The sequence below is a fragment of the Aotus nancymaae genome, unplaced genomic scaffold (assembly GCF_030222135.1).
Source record: "Aotus nancymaae isolate 86718 unplaced genomic scaffold, 86718_ANA_hifiasm-v0.15.2.pri h1tg000015l_0, whole genome shotgun sequence".
Lineage (NCBI taxonomy): Eukaryota > Metazoa > Chordata > Mammalia > Primates > Aotidae > Aotus > Aotus nancymaae.
Window position 1 is genome coordinate 7326056 of NW_026988426.1, and position 17967 is coordinate 7344022.

The window sequence follows — 17967 nt, forward strand, 5'->3', positions numbered from 1 at the left end:
GGGCTGGGGAGAGCCATGCTCCCCAGGAGAGCCTTACCGGGTCCCCACAGCTGCTGGCACTGCTCCTGGTAGGTGAGGCACATGCCGTTGTAGCAGTAGGCCTGGCCACCCTCACAGGGGGTACCATCCATCTGGTAGAAGTTGGTAGGGCAGTGGGGAGACTTGCCCGTGCAGAACTCCGGGAGGTCACACTGCCGGGCCTGCTCACGGCACAGGGTCCCAGGAGCCAGCAGCTGAGCCAAGGAATGAGAGGAAACACACAGTCAGTCTCCTCCCTGCCCTCAACCCTGTTGCCCAAGGGCTATAAGCATCACTCTCACAGAACAGAAGTTTCCATTACCATGATTTCATAGCACTTTTGACATGACCTCATTAGCTCAAACCGTCTTCAGCCTTCCCATAGGAATACTGACAGAATTTCAAGGTGTTTTCACAAATGCTATCTCACTTTCTCTCATAGCAGTCTTAAGAAAGAGGCAAGAAATAATACCTGTACAATTTACAGTCCGCTACATGCTTTAGTAATAGCTGCTTTTATGCAGCTCCCACTGAAGTGCCCAGTACAAATATGACTTCATTTAGTTTTCATGACAGTCCTATGTAATATAATTATCCCTTCTACAGATGATAACATATGTAGGCTTAAAGAGGTTAGACTATGTATCCAAAGTCTTATAAGTGGCAGAGGAGCCAGACCCACTAACACACACACACACACACACACACCCACACACCCCTAGCATTCACAGAACATCTGTGAGTTTACAAAGCACCTCAGCAATAATACATCCCCACTATGGAGCCGGGCACTGGGCTGAGTATGTGACATACACGTATCTTGTGGGATCCTCACAACTTCCATGAGATAGATACTGCTATTTGCCCCACATTGCAGATCAATAACTTGCTCAGCAGCACACCTGGGGCAACAGGTGACGATTTTTAGAGCCTCCCTGAGTAATCAGTGTTACTAATACTCGCCCCGTTTTCCAAATAAAGAACCTATGCTTAGATAGTTACTAGGCTGCCCCAAATCACATAGTCAAAGTCAAAGTCTCGAACATCAGGGAATCCTTTCTGAGGCTCAAACTGAAATTCTGGGGTGCAATGAAGGGGCCCACTCCATACTCATGCTTAGGCGTTGGGCGAAGAGTGGAAGAACTCGACCCAGCACAGCCGCCCTGAGGGAAGCATGGCCAGACCAGATGCTGTGCAAATTCTGACAGCCAGGCTAGGAAACCTGTGACTGAGAATAGAGCCCCCTCCCCTGCTCCTGGGCAACTCCTCGTCACCCACAGGGTCCTCCCGGGAAAGAAGGCAGACAGGTTTCTCCACTGACCACTCTCAGGCTGAGAAGCCAGCTGAGCAGCTTGCTGAATGGATGCCCAGTTGCAAGTGTAGGCAGGGATGGTATATGCAGGAGGAGGCTGGAGGACACACCTCTGCCACCCAGGGCCAGGTGGAGGCAAAGAGGACCCGCCTCAGAGCCAGCCTGCCTAGGCACAAATCCCAGCTCCTTAACCATCAGCGGGGCCTTGGACATCTGCTGTGTAACCTGTGTGTGCTCACTCACCCACAACTCAGGATGATAACCTACTCATGGGGTGATTAAACACGAGTTAGAACAAAGTATGTGAATGGTAATCCGGCACATGACGAGCACTCAGCAAGTGCTGGGCAGATGCCTGGGCCCACAGTTCCTGCCTAAAATGTTGGGGCCAGATGGGGCTCAGGCTTTTCAGATTTAGAAAGCAGGCATTATAATACATAGGTTCATATGTATATGGGTGTACATATATAATTACACATGTATATATATATATGGATAATTACATATGTCTGCATATATAACTACATATGTATACTATATCAGCAAGGCCGGGGATAACATCTTCTGATCAAACATATTAATTTTTCTGCAATGGAATATAAATATTCACTTTAGGAGTGATTTTTTAAAAAGATTATAATTCATCTCATGTCAATCCAGGTCAAGTTTTGTCACCAAATATGTTTACATTTTTTTTCGGCTTTTAGAACTCTCTGAATTACAGAACCGTGGATGAGAGATTGTGGTTCTACAGTAACGCTAGCGGTAATGGACGATTTATGTCCCACGTCAATATTACAGAAGTGGGCTCCAGAGTCAGGGAAAGCTGGATTCAGGCCCTTCCTGACTGCCTGATTCCCAACAAACCTCTTATCCTTGATAAGTGCGAGTTTCCACATCTTAAAATGAGGATGATAATATATATTTTATGGGGTTTTTGTGAGGAGCAAATAAGATAACGTACATAAAATTCTCAGCACAGTGCCTGGCATCTACTAAGAGGTCCATTAATGCCAATACAGATTATGATACTTATTATTGTTTACAAGCTCAATAAAATCAAGCCCACTCTCTCTGGACACTTCTTTAAATAATAATAATAAAAAAAGTACCATTCCCAAAGAGCCACCAGACTCCTCTGGGATGATCTGAATTCAGTGCGGCCCAGTATATGAATAGTAAATTTTACTCAAGGCACCTTTCCTGCTCCGTGTTTCTGAAACTCTTGCCATCACTGCCCCAGGATGCAGGCAAATCCCCAGCAGAGCAGTCCTGTAGTCCTGCTGTCAGATCAGGGCCCACGGCGCAGGAAGGAGGAAAGGGCCACTTACCTTACACTGGTGGCAGCAGGAGCCGTGGGCACACTCCGCCCCTGGCCTCAGGGTGCAATTAGAGGCATTGCAGCAGGGGTTGTTACATTCCTGGGGAGACAGTGGGGTGGATGTGAGTCGGGGAGGGCCTTTACCACCCCCAACACTTTCTTCAACCCCTGCCCCTACACCCTGGGAACCCCAGCTCTCTAGCAACTCTTTTTTTTTTTTTTTTTTTGAGACGGAGTCTCGCTGTCACCCAGGCTGAAGTGTAGTGGTGCAGTATCTCGGCTCACTGCAACCTCTGCCTCCTGGGTTCAAGCGATTCTTCTGCCTCAGTCTCCCAAGTAACTGGAACCAGAGGTGCATGCCACCATGCCTGGCTACTTTTTGTATTTTTGGTAGAGACTGGGTTTTGAACTCCTGACCTCAAGTGATCCACCTGCCTCGGCCTCCCAAAGTTCTGGGATTACAGGCACGAGCTACCGCATCTGGCCTAGAAACTCCTGATCTCAAAAATCATGTGACAGCTTTGTCACTAAGCTAGTGGCATTTATCACAAGAACCATATATATGCACAGTCATTAGTAACATGATTTGGACACAGCTACATTTTTTTTTTTTGAGACAGTCTGCAACCTTCTCCTGATTTCAAGTGATTCTCGTGCCTCAGACTCCCAAGCAGCTGGGACTACAGGTGCATGCCAGCATGCCCGCCTAAAACACAGCTACATTTTGAGTATGAATATTTTCCCAGGCATTTTCTACACACATACATATGTATTTATATTTATTTTACAAAATCGTAGTATCCACAGTGTTTTGTTTTGTTTTGTTTTTAATTGTACTTTAAGTTCTGGAGTACATGTACAGATCTTGCAGGATTGTTGCATAGGTACACACATGCCATGGTGGTTTGCTGCCTCCATCCCCCCGTCACTACATCAGGCATTTCTCCCAATGTTATCCCTCCCACCCCTTTTCACCCCCCGCTGTTCCTCCCCCAGTTCCCCACCCCACAACAGACCCCAATGTGTGGTGCTCCCCTCCCTGTGCCCATGTGTTCTCATTGTTCAACACCCGCCGATGAGTGAGAACATGTGGTGTTTGGTTTTCTGTTCTTGTGTCAGTTTGCTGAGAATGATGGTTTCCAGATTCATCCATGTCCCTACAAAGGACATGAGCTCATCCTTTTTTATGGCTGCATAGTATTCCATGGTGTATATGTGCCACATTTTCTTTGTCCAGTCTATCACTGATGGGCATTTGGGCAGGTTCCAGGTCTTTGCTATTGTAAACAGTGTCTCAGTGAACATACATGTGCATGTGTCTTTACAATAAAACCATTTATAATCCTTTTGGTATATACCCAGTAATGGGATTGCTGGGTAAAATGGAATTTCTATTTCTAGGTCCTTGAGGAATCACCACACTGTCTTCCACAATGGTTGCACTAATTTACACTCCCACCAACAGTGTAAAAGTGTTCCTATGTCTCCACATCCTCTCTAGCATCTGTGTTTTTAACTTAATATGATATGCATATTTCTCCCTGTAACCATGTATTCTTCTAAAACTGACTTTTTAGCACAGTATATGGAAATGTTATGATTTGTTTTTCTCATCCCCAGTAGAACATCCAGACACTTTGTCTTTCATGGGCGCCCTCCTGCCCCAACCCTCCTCACCTTTCTTATCTCATAAAAAGGGGCTGGCAGTGCAAGGGCCTGCTGGGACAACCTCTCTGGATAGTTTATGTGAACTCCTGGGTCTGTTTCCTCAGACTTCCTTCTCCATCTTGCTTCCCTTCCTAAGCCCTTCCTGGCCTGGACCTTTCTGGAACAGAGGGTCTCCAAGGGTTCCTTGCTCTCCTCTCTTGCTTCCTTCTCCCCAGTCTGAGATTTTCAAAAGATATGATGAGGTGCTCCAGTGACCCCGAGTGTCCTCATCATACTCTTAAGTAGTCACAGGCCAATCCATCAGCCAGTGATGAGTGTGTGGGGTTCCACACATCTCTCCACCACAGCCTTAGGAGGCAGCCTTGTCCCCATTCCACAGATGGGGACGCTGCAGCTCAGGCAAGTCCAGTGGCTGACCAAGGGACATACCTGCCGAATTCAAGTCAGGTCTACCTGGGGCCCGCCTCAGGCTTATCAGCCTCATCATATCCACAACTGTCCGGAGCTCTAGCCTATGGAGAGCCACATCCCATCCCCTGACCACAGACACCTGTCCACCTGTCTCCCCCAAGAGAAGAAATACAACACTTTCCTCCCATTAATCACCCACCATGCTGGGCTCCATGTTCCTGCCTTCCTAATGTACCATATTTCTTCCCACCAAGGCACAGGCTCCCCTTCCACCTGCCTTCCCTCCTGCATGCCTTGCTAACTCCTAACACAGCCTTTAGATAGGGGTTCCACGTCACCTCCCACCCAAGCAAGGAGGTTCCCCCTCACATTATATATGTTCAAAGCGCTGTGTAATTTGTCTTCCTAGCATTTGCCATGGACTGTACATATATTCTTTTGCAATTATTTCAATCTGTGTTTCCCCCACTAGACTATCAGCTCCCGAAGGACAGGAACTATGTCATTTTTGCCATTCATCCTAACCCTAGGACCAGACACAGTAGCCCACACTCAGTGTATCTGTTGAATGAGCAGTTGCTCAGAACATAAGCCAACTGGCCAAGCCCACTCTCAGGCCATTCCTCAACCCCACTGGGCCCTGCATCCTCACACCACTCCCTCCTTTCTGACGGGTCTGGGTTGATCTCTCTGGGCTCACAGTGATGGGGTGCCATCCTTGACTAGTTCTTGTTTTATTCTGGAAGTTACATGCTGGCATTAAAAACAGAAAATCACATCATAGGCTGGGTGCGGTGGCTCATGCCTGCAATCCCAGCACTTTAGGAGGCTGAGGTGGGTGGATCGTCTGAGGTCAAGAGTTCAAGACCAGCCTGGCCAATGTAGAAAAATCCTGTCTCTACTAAATATACCAAAAAAAAAAAAAAAAAAATTAACCAGGTGTGGTGACACACACCTGTATTCCCAGCTACTTGGGAGACTGAGGCAGGAGAATCACTCGAACCCTGGAGGTGGAAGTTGCAGTAAGCAGAGATCATGTCACTGCACTCCAGCTTGGGTGACAGAGCAAGACTCTGTTTCAAAGAAAACAAAACAGAAAAGGCCATAAAATCAAATTGTTTTTTCCCATATAAACACAACTTCAGTCTCACCCCTTTAATTTATTGTTACTTGTTATCGATCCCAAATTATTACACATGTATTAACATACACATTTTCAGCCTTCAAAAAACAGAGATGAAACAGTCCAGGTCTGCTTTCTGCAGAACCACCTGCATTTGTTAAAAATGACCAGGGTCTGCTGTGCGCCCTCCACACTCACTGTGAAGATCAGAAGGAAGTACAGAGTTTACACACAAACAGCTCTGTCCCATCTTCCTCCCAGCAGCCCTTTCAAGACTTGACAGCACTTCCTACATCCCCTTTCCATCATCTCTCCTCCAGCCTAAACAGCGCGAGCTTGTTATTTTAAGCATCCTCATAAGGCCCCTGTGCAAGTCCCTGTATCCGGCTGTGTGGCCTCCAGAATAAATTCCGTGCAGCTGGAGGGCCAAGGAGGCATGTGCAGCTCCATGGAGGAAGAGAGAGTCAACATGTCACGTGATCGTGGTTTCTGGTTAGACCAGATGCTCACAAGGAGAACTGACTGTGGACACTAACGAGGCCAACCACCAACTGGAAGAGGCAGCAGAAACGTCCATCTGGAAGGCTTCCTCTCCACATCTTATTTGTCATGGGCTATTGGATAGTTGTGTGGAGGAAATGCCTGTGACTAAGAAAGTTTCAGTTGTGTTCTCTTTTGACCTTGAGCTTTGAAATCAACGCAAATTCTTCCCCTCCCGCCAGCATCACTGTGGCCCCCTCACCTCTTCTTCTCCACAGTCACACTCTTCCCCATCTTCCAGGTACCCGTTTCCACACCTCCGGCCTCCGTACAGCGTCCTGGTATCTGGCATGTTGGAGAGACACATTCCACCGCCTGACTGCAGATACCTGTCCAGCTCCCTCCTGTTGCATCCATTGAACACTCTGGGAAAGGGGTGTCTGGCAGAGGACGAGGCGGGAATTAGTGAGGAGTCTGAGCGTCCAGCAGTCAGGCAGGTGTCACTCCTGATACCCACGGGGCTGACTCCACCTGGGCTCAGACTCCCATAGTGTCACACACACACATTCTGGCCTTTTAGAACATCTACCGATATATTAATTTAGAATTCTGTCATCCTTAGTGATGACATATTAACCACATAGCATTTTATTTTTCTCATTTTGCATGGAGGAAGTGTTTGTGAATCAGGAGTAGCAATTTCTGCCCATTGCATGAGGGGGCTAGAATAGGGAAACGGTTGTGAGTGTGTTACAATAGGTCTTCCGAGCCTTAGAGCCGAAGAAAACACCAGCCAACTCAAACTTTTCCTGAAGCCGATATCAGGTGAATATTCTCTTGCAACAGAGGACCAGGCCAAAAAATGCCAAGATCCTAAGTTTCATTTCTTTTTGGGCCAGTGATCTCATCTCTGTTCTAAGGATGCAGAGGGTACTCCAAACTCAACCAGCCAGCTCACAAACACATGCTCTTTATCACAGGCGTATAGAAGAGCCTGGGTCCCACTTTGGTAAAAAGGACAAAAAGTACAACCATCTGGGTCTACAAAAGGAGAGTTATCCTGCTCCCAATTCTCTAAACCAATTGAAGGTTAAACCCTCCAAAAAACTGGAGGTTTTCCTTCAGCGGGAAGGTATGCTACAAGGCATTTGTTACTAATAATTGCTCATCTATCCAAATTTGTGAATAACTTACAAATGAATTGGAGTAGTAATCAATATAACTCCCAATAATTTGTCTTCAGATATGCTTTTGAGATTTAGAAAGAAAGGGATAGGCTTAATTAACCATGAGCTCCTAGGGATCTGTACATAACTATGAAGCTGTAGCATAATCTTTTTTTTTTTCTTTTTTTTTTTGAGACAGAGTCTTGCTCTGTTGCCCAGGCTGGAGACTGGAGTGCAGTGGCACAATCTTGGCTCACTGCAGCCTCCGATTCCCAAGTTCAAGTGATTCTCCTGCCTCAGCCTCCCTAGTAGCTAGGACCACAGGCATGTACACCACGCCTGGCTAATTTTTGTATTTTTAGTAGAAACAGGTTTTCACCATGTTGGCCAGGCTGGTCTTGAACTCCTGATATCAGGTGATCCACCCACCTTGGTCTCACAAAGTGCTGGAATTATAGGCATGAGCCACTGCACCCAGTCAACATCATCCTTTCTATGTCACAGCTGAGAAGGTTTTAAAAATGGACACCAGAGCTCTAAGAAAGCTTCATTGTTTCTTGGAGACATTGAAACACCATTCTCTAAGAATCATAAGCAGGCCCTAATGGTCTGGGGTGAGGGAACTTCCACCACGATGCCTTCCAAGGAACCTGGAAGAACCCAATGCTTTGTGCTACTTGAGTCCAGATGCTAGAAGACAAGTCCTTTGAAGAAACTCTCTAACTCTCTTCAAAAAGGCTCCGGTTTTAAAATTCCCTCATGACCACGGGGAGATGTAGCTGCCTTGTCCTGTTCCTCATGGGTAATGCAGCCTGCAGACTCCCTCAGAAGTCATTGTGGGGTGTGGGGATGGTTCCCTTCTTCAACTTGTTCTGTTACACTCAAGCTTTCAGTGAAGCCTGGAATTGAAACAGCACTGATCCAACACTCCAGGAATACAAAAATTAAGGGTTGTGGCTATGATCAAAATGAATCTTCTTCAAAAATTCATGAAATAGGCAGGGCGCAGTGGCTCACACCTGTAATCCCAGCACTTTGGGAGACCAAGGTGGGTGGATCACCTGAGGTCGGGAGTTTGAGACCAGCCTGACCAACATGGAGAAATTCAACCTCTATTAAAAGTACAAAATTAGCTGGCCATGGTGGTGCATGCCTATAACACCAACTACTCAGGAGGCTGAGGCAGGAGAATTGCTTGAACCCAGGAGGCATAGGTTGCAGTGAGCCAAGATCATGCCATTGCACTCCAGCCTGGGCAACAAGAGTAAAACTGTGTCTCAAAAAAAAAAAAAAAAATTATAAAATAAAAAAGATATATATGGCCAAGCCAATTTTATAACTCAACACCTGAAAACAAAAATTAAGTAAATCTAGGGTCACACCAGCACCAAACCTCCTGCTGAAAACTTAGGTTCTTGCCACACATTTGCCTTGGTCTTCTCTCAATTTCTTTGTTGTAAAAACCACATTTTTTGGCCCCATCAGAAGTATAAGGGAACCTCGGTGGGGCTAGCTGTGAGGAACTCCTGGGTCACACTGTTCAGGTGTGCCCGACTCCTCCCCATCCTCCCTCTTCCTGTTTGACTCACCCAGTGGCAGCCGCCATGATGCACCCACCGTCAGCCGCACTGGCTGAGCAGCAATCGACAGAATCATGGCTCATGCCAAAGTTGTGGCCCATCTCGTGGGCCATGGTAGCAGCCACACCAATGGCATTCTCGGAGTGATCCTGCTCAGAAGACAGAATTGAGGTCAAAGTCAAGGGGACAGATCCGCCTCTGCCCCTCATCCCTGCCTTTTCCTTAGCCAAGTCTTGTAGGTCTCCACCAATTCCACTGTCACTGAGTATACAGACTCTCCATGTGGGCCTCTAACTGCAAGGCTGAATCTGCTGAAACTAAGAGGAAATTAAATGCTTAAAATTCCACGTTTCTGAGTTCTCAAAGGTTGCAGACCACAACTGACCTACTGATGAACTTCCAGACCAATAAATGCTTTCTGAATAAATGAAAGAGGAAGATGTTTCCCCCATTCTTCTTCTTAACGTATCTCTCTCTCCAGACACAAGGGAATCGACATAGAAAACACAACCTTGATTCAAACATGCAGTATACTTGGCTTAGTGTTTCCTGAAAGCCACACAAGACAGATAAACTCCAGGCATAGCACTTTACATACCGTCTGATGTGTAACTGTCAGATGCAAAAGCTAAAGAAATCAAGGAGAAAAACCCCAACAGGAAAGAAGCAGCAGACAGAGATTTACTAAACATGGATGTGTGTTTCCTGCATTATTTCATTTAATTCACATTCTTATCCTAAGATGATCAACTGTAAAACCATCTGTTTTTTACAGCTGAGGACACTCATTAACTCACCCAAAGTCACACAGCTGTTCTTTGAACCCAACAGGCTCAGACCCTAGAGCCTGTGGTTTTGGCCATCATGCTACTTTGTCAATAAATACAGAATGGATAGAGGGACGGACAGATGGAGAGAAGTCTTCCTTGAAACGCACTTCACAGGTCAGAAATGAAGAGTCAAAACAAATAGTCTCACAAAGTCAGAGTGAATTTCAAAAGAAGGCAGCAATTTTCTAACCATGACTTTGACACAGGTTCTTCTTTCTTAATGACATACATAACAGTGCAAGACCTGGAATAAAAACACTTTAACCTCTAGTCTCTTAGCATTTTCCAGCCCCTGGTTTGGAACATATGAGATCCAGTGATGTGTTTGTGTAATCTCTTCAGGGTTCCTGAGCTTGAAAATACAGAATGAACTATAATAAATGAAAATTCACCCTTGGGTACCTCCATCTCTTAGAGCTTAATGACTCCATTTTAAACAATTGCCCTTCCTGATGTCAAAGCTTTTTCTGCTACAATAACAAATATCAACCTATTTTTCAAAACATGACCTCTGGTCTTGTAAGGCTGTTCAGCGCCTTCTGCAGCACATACATATGGTCTGAGACTCACCATGTTGACTCCTCCAGACTGGTACACGGAGCACATGGCCATGAGGGGGGCCAGGCCGATGGTGGTGCCGTGGAAGGACATGCCCCTGCAGGAGGCAAGGAGAGAGGGTGACTGGGGAGGGGACTGAGAGGGCTATTCCAATATGCCTAGGAGTAGGTGGCCATCATGGTGTTCCTTGGCTCCACTGACTTTCCCAGGTCATTCCCAAGGAGAGAGCCCATTGTAACCCGGCCAACTGGACAACTTCCAGCTCACCACACCTCTCACTTCCTGTCACCTACTCCCTCATGGCTCCAGAGAAACATAAAAAGAGAAAGGTCACTTATCCCCCACAATATACCCATAGCCGATTCCTTGGAAGGAAATGGGCAGGGTTTGCAAAGCTGCATCGCATTCCTGCTGCACAGGAAAAGGTCAGAGGGAAAGGTTGATGGAAGGGAGGCACAGATTCTGATGCTGAAGTGAATCATGCCCACTTCCACCAGCTGCCAGGATCCAATGCCTTATCCCTGACTCTGTGGTGTGAGTCCAGAGGTGGTAGGGGTGGGGGCACTGGGGCAGCAGCTGTGGGGCTGATGATGCTTCATTCCCACATAATCAGGGGCCAAGGAAACAGCTGTGTCCCATCAGGAGCTTCACAAAGTGCAGCTGGGTGCAAGAATGAGCTGTTTCTGCCTTTGTTTTGCAATGGGATCCTAATCTTCCAGCAGCAAGCTGCATTTTCTCCAGTTGAATACATCCCTCTTTCAGTTATACACATCCAGGTAGGGGAGAAGCGAAAAAAAAAAAAAAAAAAGACTACCAGTGTTTCTGTGCATGCCAGAAACGTAATGCATTTAAAGAATCTATGTGGAAATTCATCACATGGTACTTATCTCCATGCTTGTCTTCTTATCTAGACCATGATATATCTGACAGCCAGACTATCTTAACTATTTTAGGATCACTAGAACCTAGCACAGAATCTAACACATAGTGGGTCTATAATAAATGTTTGCTGAATTACAGGCAGACTTATCTTCAGAGAAACAATCTGGAAAGAAATATGCAAAATCTATGCAAATTGATATGAAGTCCTACTAGTTATTTGCTAAATGTTCCAAAGTTCAGGCCAAAACTTCTAATAACCGAAGACTCTTCTTGGGTGAATGTACTGTCATGGAGTAACTATTCACAGCCCAGTTATTTTTGGGACAGTTATTTTTCCCAGTGTCTTTAAAAGGATAAGCCAAGGTTTAAATGATTATTTACTCAGTTATATTTAGGGAACAGAAGAAAAATGATTTTAAGGCCAGGTACTGTGGCTCATGCCTGTAATTCCAGCACTTTGGGAGGGTGAGGCAGGCGGATCACTTGAGGCCAGGACTTTAAGGCCAGCTTGGACAACATGGCATAAACCCTGTCTCTGTTAAAAATACAATAATTAGCCGAGCGTGATGGCACATGCCTGTAATCCCAGCTACTCGGGAGGCTGAGGCACTAGAATTGCTTGAGCCCGGGAGGCGGAGGTTACAGTGAGCCGAGATCCTGCCACAGGCGACAGAGGGAAACTCTGTCTCAAAAAAGAAGAAGAAAGTGGTTTTATTATCTATATGCCTTTTGTTGTAACTGCCTGAAAATACCTTCAGAAGTCAACACTAATAAATACCAAATAATCACCTTGGGGCACTGTCACATGCTACTGCCACCCCCATCACTGTCTCTCTGGGGCTGATGAAAATCCAGCACAATCCGTCCTCAACGTCTCCCTCCCACCAAACCCTCAGTTCCTGCACTGTCTGCCACTTCGACTATCTCAGACACTCAGCCCTGAGCCCCTTGGGAACCAAGTGAAGGACAACACAGGAGCCCCCTCTCCTGTGCCTGTGTTGAGGGATCAGCTCATGTACTAGAACAAAGTGGCAAGAAGATGGAGGTGAGCCTCTTAGAAAGTCTAAGACCTGACTAAGAGTCAGTCCCTTCCCAAATACATACTCAATTATTTCAGATGCTCAACGGAATATGGGTAAGTCTAATTTTCCCATTAGACTGTAAACACTTCTTAGGACTATTGTGACTCAGGGTTTTAAACATTTTCTGGGGTATGCTGGGTACAGAGCGCATGCTTAGGAAATGCTCTCTGGACCAGGGAGTCAGAATGGCCTTGTACAACCAACACTCACCATGGGGCAAACTCTGAGCACGTGCACAGTGGGCAGAGGCTTTGCAGCCAAAGACAACACAACATATGGAAAAAGGCTATTTACGTGATTAACTGGGCATTGTCGTGGTTCTTCTGGGAAAGCAGCTTGCGCCTCCAACTAAGAAAGGACCAGAGGGTAGAGTATGGATTCTCTGAAACTTCACACATGTTCCCATGAGTCCACACTTCCAAGCCCACAAGAGCAATCCGGATGTTCAAGGATCGGTAAAACTGAAAGGACACAGGAAAACCACAGTATCTGTCAATATCATCTGGGATTTAAAAGCCCCTTCCTTTCATTCTGTTGGAGCTTGAGATTAAAAAGAAAAAAGCTAAAACTAAAAAATAAAAATAAATTGAAAACAAAAAGCCCCTTCTCAGTCTAAGAGCTCACAGCACAGATACCAGATTTCTCTTCTGCCCATGGCTCCAAGGGAAGGAGGGAACTGGTGGTATTGACATTTTTTAGAAAGAGAAAATGAGATCTTGAGAGAGAGCACAACATTCTGGTGGCAGAACTGCTGTGACTTTGCTTAGAGATGACTGAGACAGAAGATAAAATTGCTTTCAGATATGAATAGGTCTATCATGTGGAAAAATGACGAGCGTTGTTCTGCATGATTTTCAAGTAGCTTAGGTCAGTAGGTAAAACAGACAGGAACATAAATTTCATTTTAAAATAGGAAGAAAGTTTTCAAACAAAGCTGGTCATGAGTAAGCTCAGAGCTGAGCTTTGCTGTCTTCTGTAATCAGTGCCCTTGGCCAGGCTGTCTGGTACAATTTTTTTCTCCTAATTCCTTACATGGGCCTTATCCTTCTCATGGGTATCTAAAAAGTTCTCTTATATATGAATTTTTTTAAACTGCTTCATTGAGGTATAATTTGCATACCATAATGCCCACCTATTTTAAGTGTATGACTCAATACTTTTTGGTAAATTTACCAAGTTTTAAAGCCATCACCGGCCGGGTGCCATGGTTCACACCTGTAATCCCAGCACTTTTGGAGGCCAAGGTGGGCAGATCACCTGTGGTCGGGAGTTCGAGACCAGCCTGACCAACATGGAGAAACTCCGTCTCTACTAAAAATACAAAATTAGCTGGGTGTGGTGGCTCATGCCTGTAATCCCAGCTACTCGGGAGGCTGAGGCAGGAGAATTGCTTGAACCCGGGAGGCAGAGGTTGCAGTGAGCCGAGAGCATACCACTGCACTCCAGCCTGGGCAACAAGAGCGAAACTCCATCTCAAAAAAAAAAAAGCCATCAACATAATCCAGTTTTAAAATATTTTCATCACATCAGTAAGAGCCCTCATGTCTATTTACAGTCATTTCCCGTTCTCACCCTCAGCCCCAGGCAACCATGCAGCTACTTGGTTTTTACTCTGCCTTTTCTGGTCATTTGTTTTACAGTATGTGGCTCTGTGTATCTGGCTTCTCTCACTTACCACGATGTTTTTGAGATGTATCCATGTCGCAGACTGAATCCGTTTCTGATTTCTTTATTACTGAACAATATTCTTTTGTATGGATATACCAAATTATATTAATACATGGATATTTTATTATAACATGGCTCCCTCTCATTTTGAAAGTAAGTAGGTATAAATGACGTACAAGTGCGTCGATACGCTTACTCTTCGAATTCCCTTCCCCAACCCCTGGATAGTCTCAGGGTTTGTCAAGGATACAATAAGCAGGTTGCAAGCAATAGACTCCTTAGTAACCTTCAGGGTTTTGTCCAACCCAGACATCCTAAAATTCTATAAGCAAGATCTGACTCAACTTCCTCGAGGCTAGAGCTACATCTAATCTTTAGGGCCTGACATCTTTCATCTCATACAAATGTAAGCAGGAGGAAGGTTTTCTTTAAAGCTAAACCACTGAAAGGTGTGGGTGCAATGGGTTTTTTGATGGGTTCACCCTACAAATACTGAGCCAGTGACTTAATAAAAAGCCCCACGTATGGAGAGGTCACATGAGCAGGAGATACCACCTTAATCCAAAATTGGTAGAGACTGCCCAGCTAAAGAGAATAATCATAGCACCAACATTTTCCCACCACTTTTTATGTACTAAGCGCTGAGGCTTAGAGAATTTAAGGAACTTGCCCAAAGTCTCAGCAAGAAGATGGTGGAGCCAGGATGAAGGCCCAGATCACCACCCAGAGATTATATGTGACCCTTTACTGCTTCAGTGCTGCGGTGTCTACACATCCAGATAATCCGCTCACTCCAGAAAACACTGGTCAAGATGGGCTCCAGAGTCAGTGAAATATCAGTTTATTTCAACAGAAATTTTGATTTTTCTGTTTTGTGCCAGTTCAACCATTACAGAAAATTAGAGGTTCAGATTCCAATTTGGATTTGCTTTACTAGGGAGCTTTTGAAGGAAGTAAACTTGGCTTTTTTTCAGTTACAGAAAAACATTTTGGATTGGGTTCATGATTCAGCAAACGAGTACAATTCATTCCAGTTTTAGTTCAGCAATAGTTCAGTTCAAGTAGCTGGGTCAGCAAGTTCCAGAGAAGTGGGCGTGGCTTCCCTCACCCGCCAGGAGGGACTAACACCAGTCCCGAGGACAGACTGCACAGGATGCGCAGGCCACCCAGGCTTAGGGCTTCCAGTAAGGACTGGGGCTTGCTGGTGCCTCCTCTTCTCCCTTCATTGTTGCCAGTGCCCTTGGTTCCATCACCTAGCCCACAGAGGGGATACTCAGCCAACTCCCCACCTGCCAGCTCTCCAAACAATAGATGTGTCACATGGGTGAAAGCAGAGTCAGCCTCCCATATTCTCCCCAGGGAAATAAGCTTCCCTTGTTTTCCCAGATGTTGAGTGTTTGGGTTGTATGATGATTTAAATGTTATTCTTGAGTGAGTCAGGAGCTAGAGAGAGGACTGGACTGTGTCCCTAGAGTCTGTCCTTCCAGGAAATGCCAGGGTTCGACTTTCACCTGTCACTGACCACTGACCTGTGTTTCCAGAGCCATCTAGGGCAGAAAAAAAACATAGGCATAGAAACTGCCATCTGATGTCTTCAGAACACGAATATATTTGGTTATTAATCCCTAAAAAATATTTTAAGTGATCTCCTATATGCTCTATAGAGTTTAGAAAAAAATAATTTTCCCTTTAGGCCTGGAATTCATGAATCCCTAGCAGGCCCAAGGTTAAGCTTCATTAATTTTACGAGTGTTCTAAAATTGCTCAATAAATGTTACCAGATTCTCAAAGAGACCTGTGATTCCCAAACACATTAAAGCCTACTTTTAAAAACTATATACTACTAGCCTATCAAGAGGCTCCTGTCATTCTAGGTTACCTATTCTGCATTTTGTACTATAACAAATACCCTCTTTCACATATACAACGTATTTCCAAGCCCCAGACCAGCCAGTTTCAGTAAAATTCAAAAATGTAGGTATTTGCCAAAAACATCTTCTAAAAGGTCCTAACCTAGGAAAGCTAACCATTTGCACATTCTTCCTAAGAGACAAGACATAATTTTAGGACCGTTTTACAGATGGAGACTTTACAGATTCGCCCCAAACAACACAATTCTCAAGCAGCCCACTTCTCAACTTTTAAGGCTGTGTCTTTCCCACTCTGCCATTTCAGTTCCCTCCTAAGTCAGACAATACTTGGGCTTATTTCTGGAAGGAACGTTAAAGAACCTTAAAGGATTCTTAAACGGGGCTCTTCCATGCCCCAGGCCGCTCGGGAGCCCCTGCAGGGGTAGGAGGAAGGGGTCAGGAGGACAGTGTTCTGGGTCCTCATCCCTGCTCCTGCTTAGAGCAGTCTGTTTTCATCTAACTTTTACATTAGACGTTGGCATAAAATTTCATTTTTTAAAATTCCACCAGAAAAATAAAAATAACAACCAAAAAAAAATAGTGGATTTAGGACAGAACTTCTAAGTTGAAAACAAAACAAAAAAATTGCAACACAAAGAAAATGAGTTACTTGCCTAAGAATACATAGTTCAGGGCTCCGTCATGACCGCCCTGGGCCTCTATGGCATTGCTCACTCCCTTCCAGAAGCTGGTTGGGGCGGCCAATCCAGCAGAAAGCAGCCCCAGTGCCCTTGGAAGTGCTGGCACCTGGCACCTTTCCCACAAAGTACACACCTGGTCTCACCTTATCAACGTAGTTGGCGATCTCAATGAGCTTGTGTTTGGTGGCGTCCTGGTCTCGTCGATTCTTCTGAAACTAAATGCAACAAGCAGAACCGTGTGAGATCCCAGAACCTCTTGCAGGACGCTTCCTGCACCCCATTACTTATCTTTGAATTTGCTCTTATTTTCTTCTGTCTTCTATGAGCAGTCATTTTTATGCAATTGTCTTCCCTGCCACAATAAGAGCTTATGGAGGGCAGCACCTGGCAAATCCATCTTCATGTCCTCAGCTACTAGCTCAGTGCAGCACACATAGTAGGCATGCAATAATTATACTTATTGAATTGCCTCCCTCTAACCCTTGAAGCACATCTTATTCTCCTGCCCTTCAAACTACAAGGCCTCTGGCTAAGTCCCACTGGGGCTTAGGAGGATGACCCAATCCTCACTTTGGTCATCACCCCAACACAAAGCCACCATCACATAGATCTCACGAGGCTTCCCTACATGTGGTCAAACAGCAATGCTCGAATTGTTGCTGAATGCCTGCTATGGGCAAGGAATTGTGCTTAGCACTATGTAGGACACAAAGAAGTGTGAGATCTTGGTCCTAAGCCTAGAGGAGCTTCAATTAAAACAGAGAGGGCCAGAAATAACTGTGGCAGATCCTGAGTGACAGATCCTGTACTTAAGGAGTATACAATTGAAATGGCCTAAGAACACCTGCTGGGAAAATGTGCACAGAAATAACCACAGTGGGAGGCCATGTGCATGACATGAGTGCTAACAATGAGGACCATATGACACTGGCAAACAGGCTTCATCTTGCACGCCACTCAGACCCATTGGCAGTGCCTTCTACAGTGAGAAGAATTTTGAGACTGCATCAGATTCAATCAGACCTTTCTTTCTTTCTCTTCCTTTCTGTCTTTTTCTTTTCTTTCTTTTTCTTTCTCTTTCTTTCTCCTTGTTTCTTTCCTTTCTTTTCTTTTCTTTTTTTCTTTTTGAGATGGAGTCTCACTCTGTCACCCAGACTGGAGTGCAGTGGCACGATCTCGGCTCACAACCTCCGCCTCCTGGGTTCAAGCAATTCTCCTGTCTCAGCCTCCCAAGTAGCTGAGATTACAGGTGTGCGCCACCACGGCCACCTAATTTTTGTATTTTTAGTACAGATGGGGTTTCACCATGTTGGTCAG

The 17967-nt window shown here is 45.4% G+C and overlaps 1 protein-coding gene across 2 annotated transcripts in view; it reads right to left on the bottom strand.

The window, feature by feature from the left end:
• Positions 1–17967, bottom strand: part of ADAM19 (ADAM metallopeptidase domain 19) — a 99833-nt gene that overhangs the window by 21748 nt on the left and 60118 nt on the right. For both annotated transcript variants that reach the window (XM_064376486.1, XM_064376485.1), the window contains exons 8-14: positions 16794–16865; positions 12726–12892; positions 10480–10564; positions 9089–9228; positions 6596–6773; positions 2662–2751; positions 38–233 (exon numbers count right to left, since the gene is read on the bottom strand). In XM_064376486.1, coding sequence (XP_064232556.1) covers positions 38–233; positions 2662–2751; positions 6596–6773; positions 9089–9228; positions 10480–10564; positions 12726–12892; positions 16794–16865 — 928 coding nt within the window. The remainder of the gene's footprint in view (positions 1–37; positions 234–2661; positions 2752–6595; positions 6774–9088; positions 9229–10479; positions 10565–12725; positions 12893–16793; positions 16866–17967) is intronic.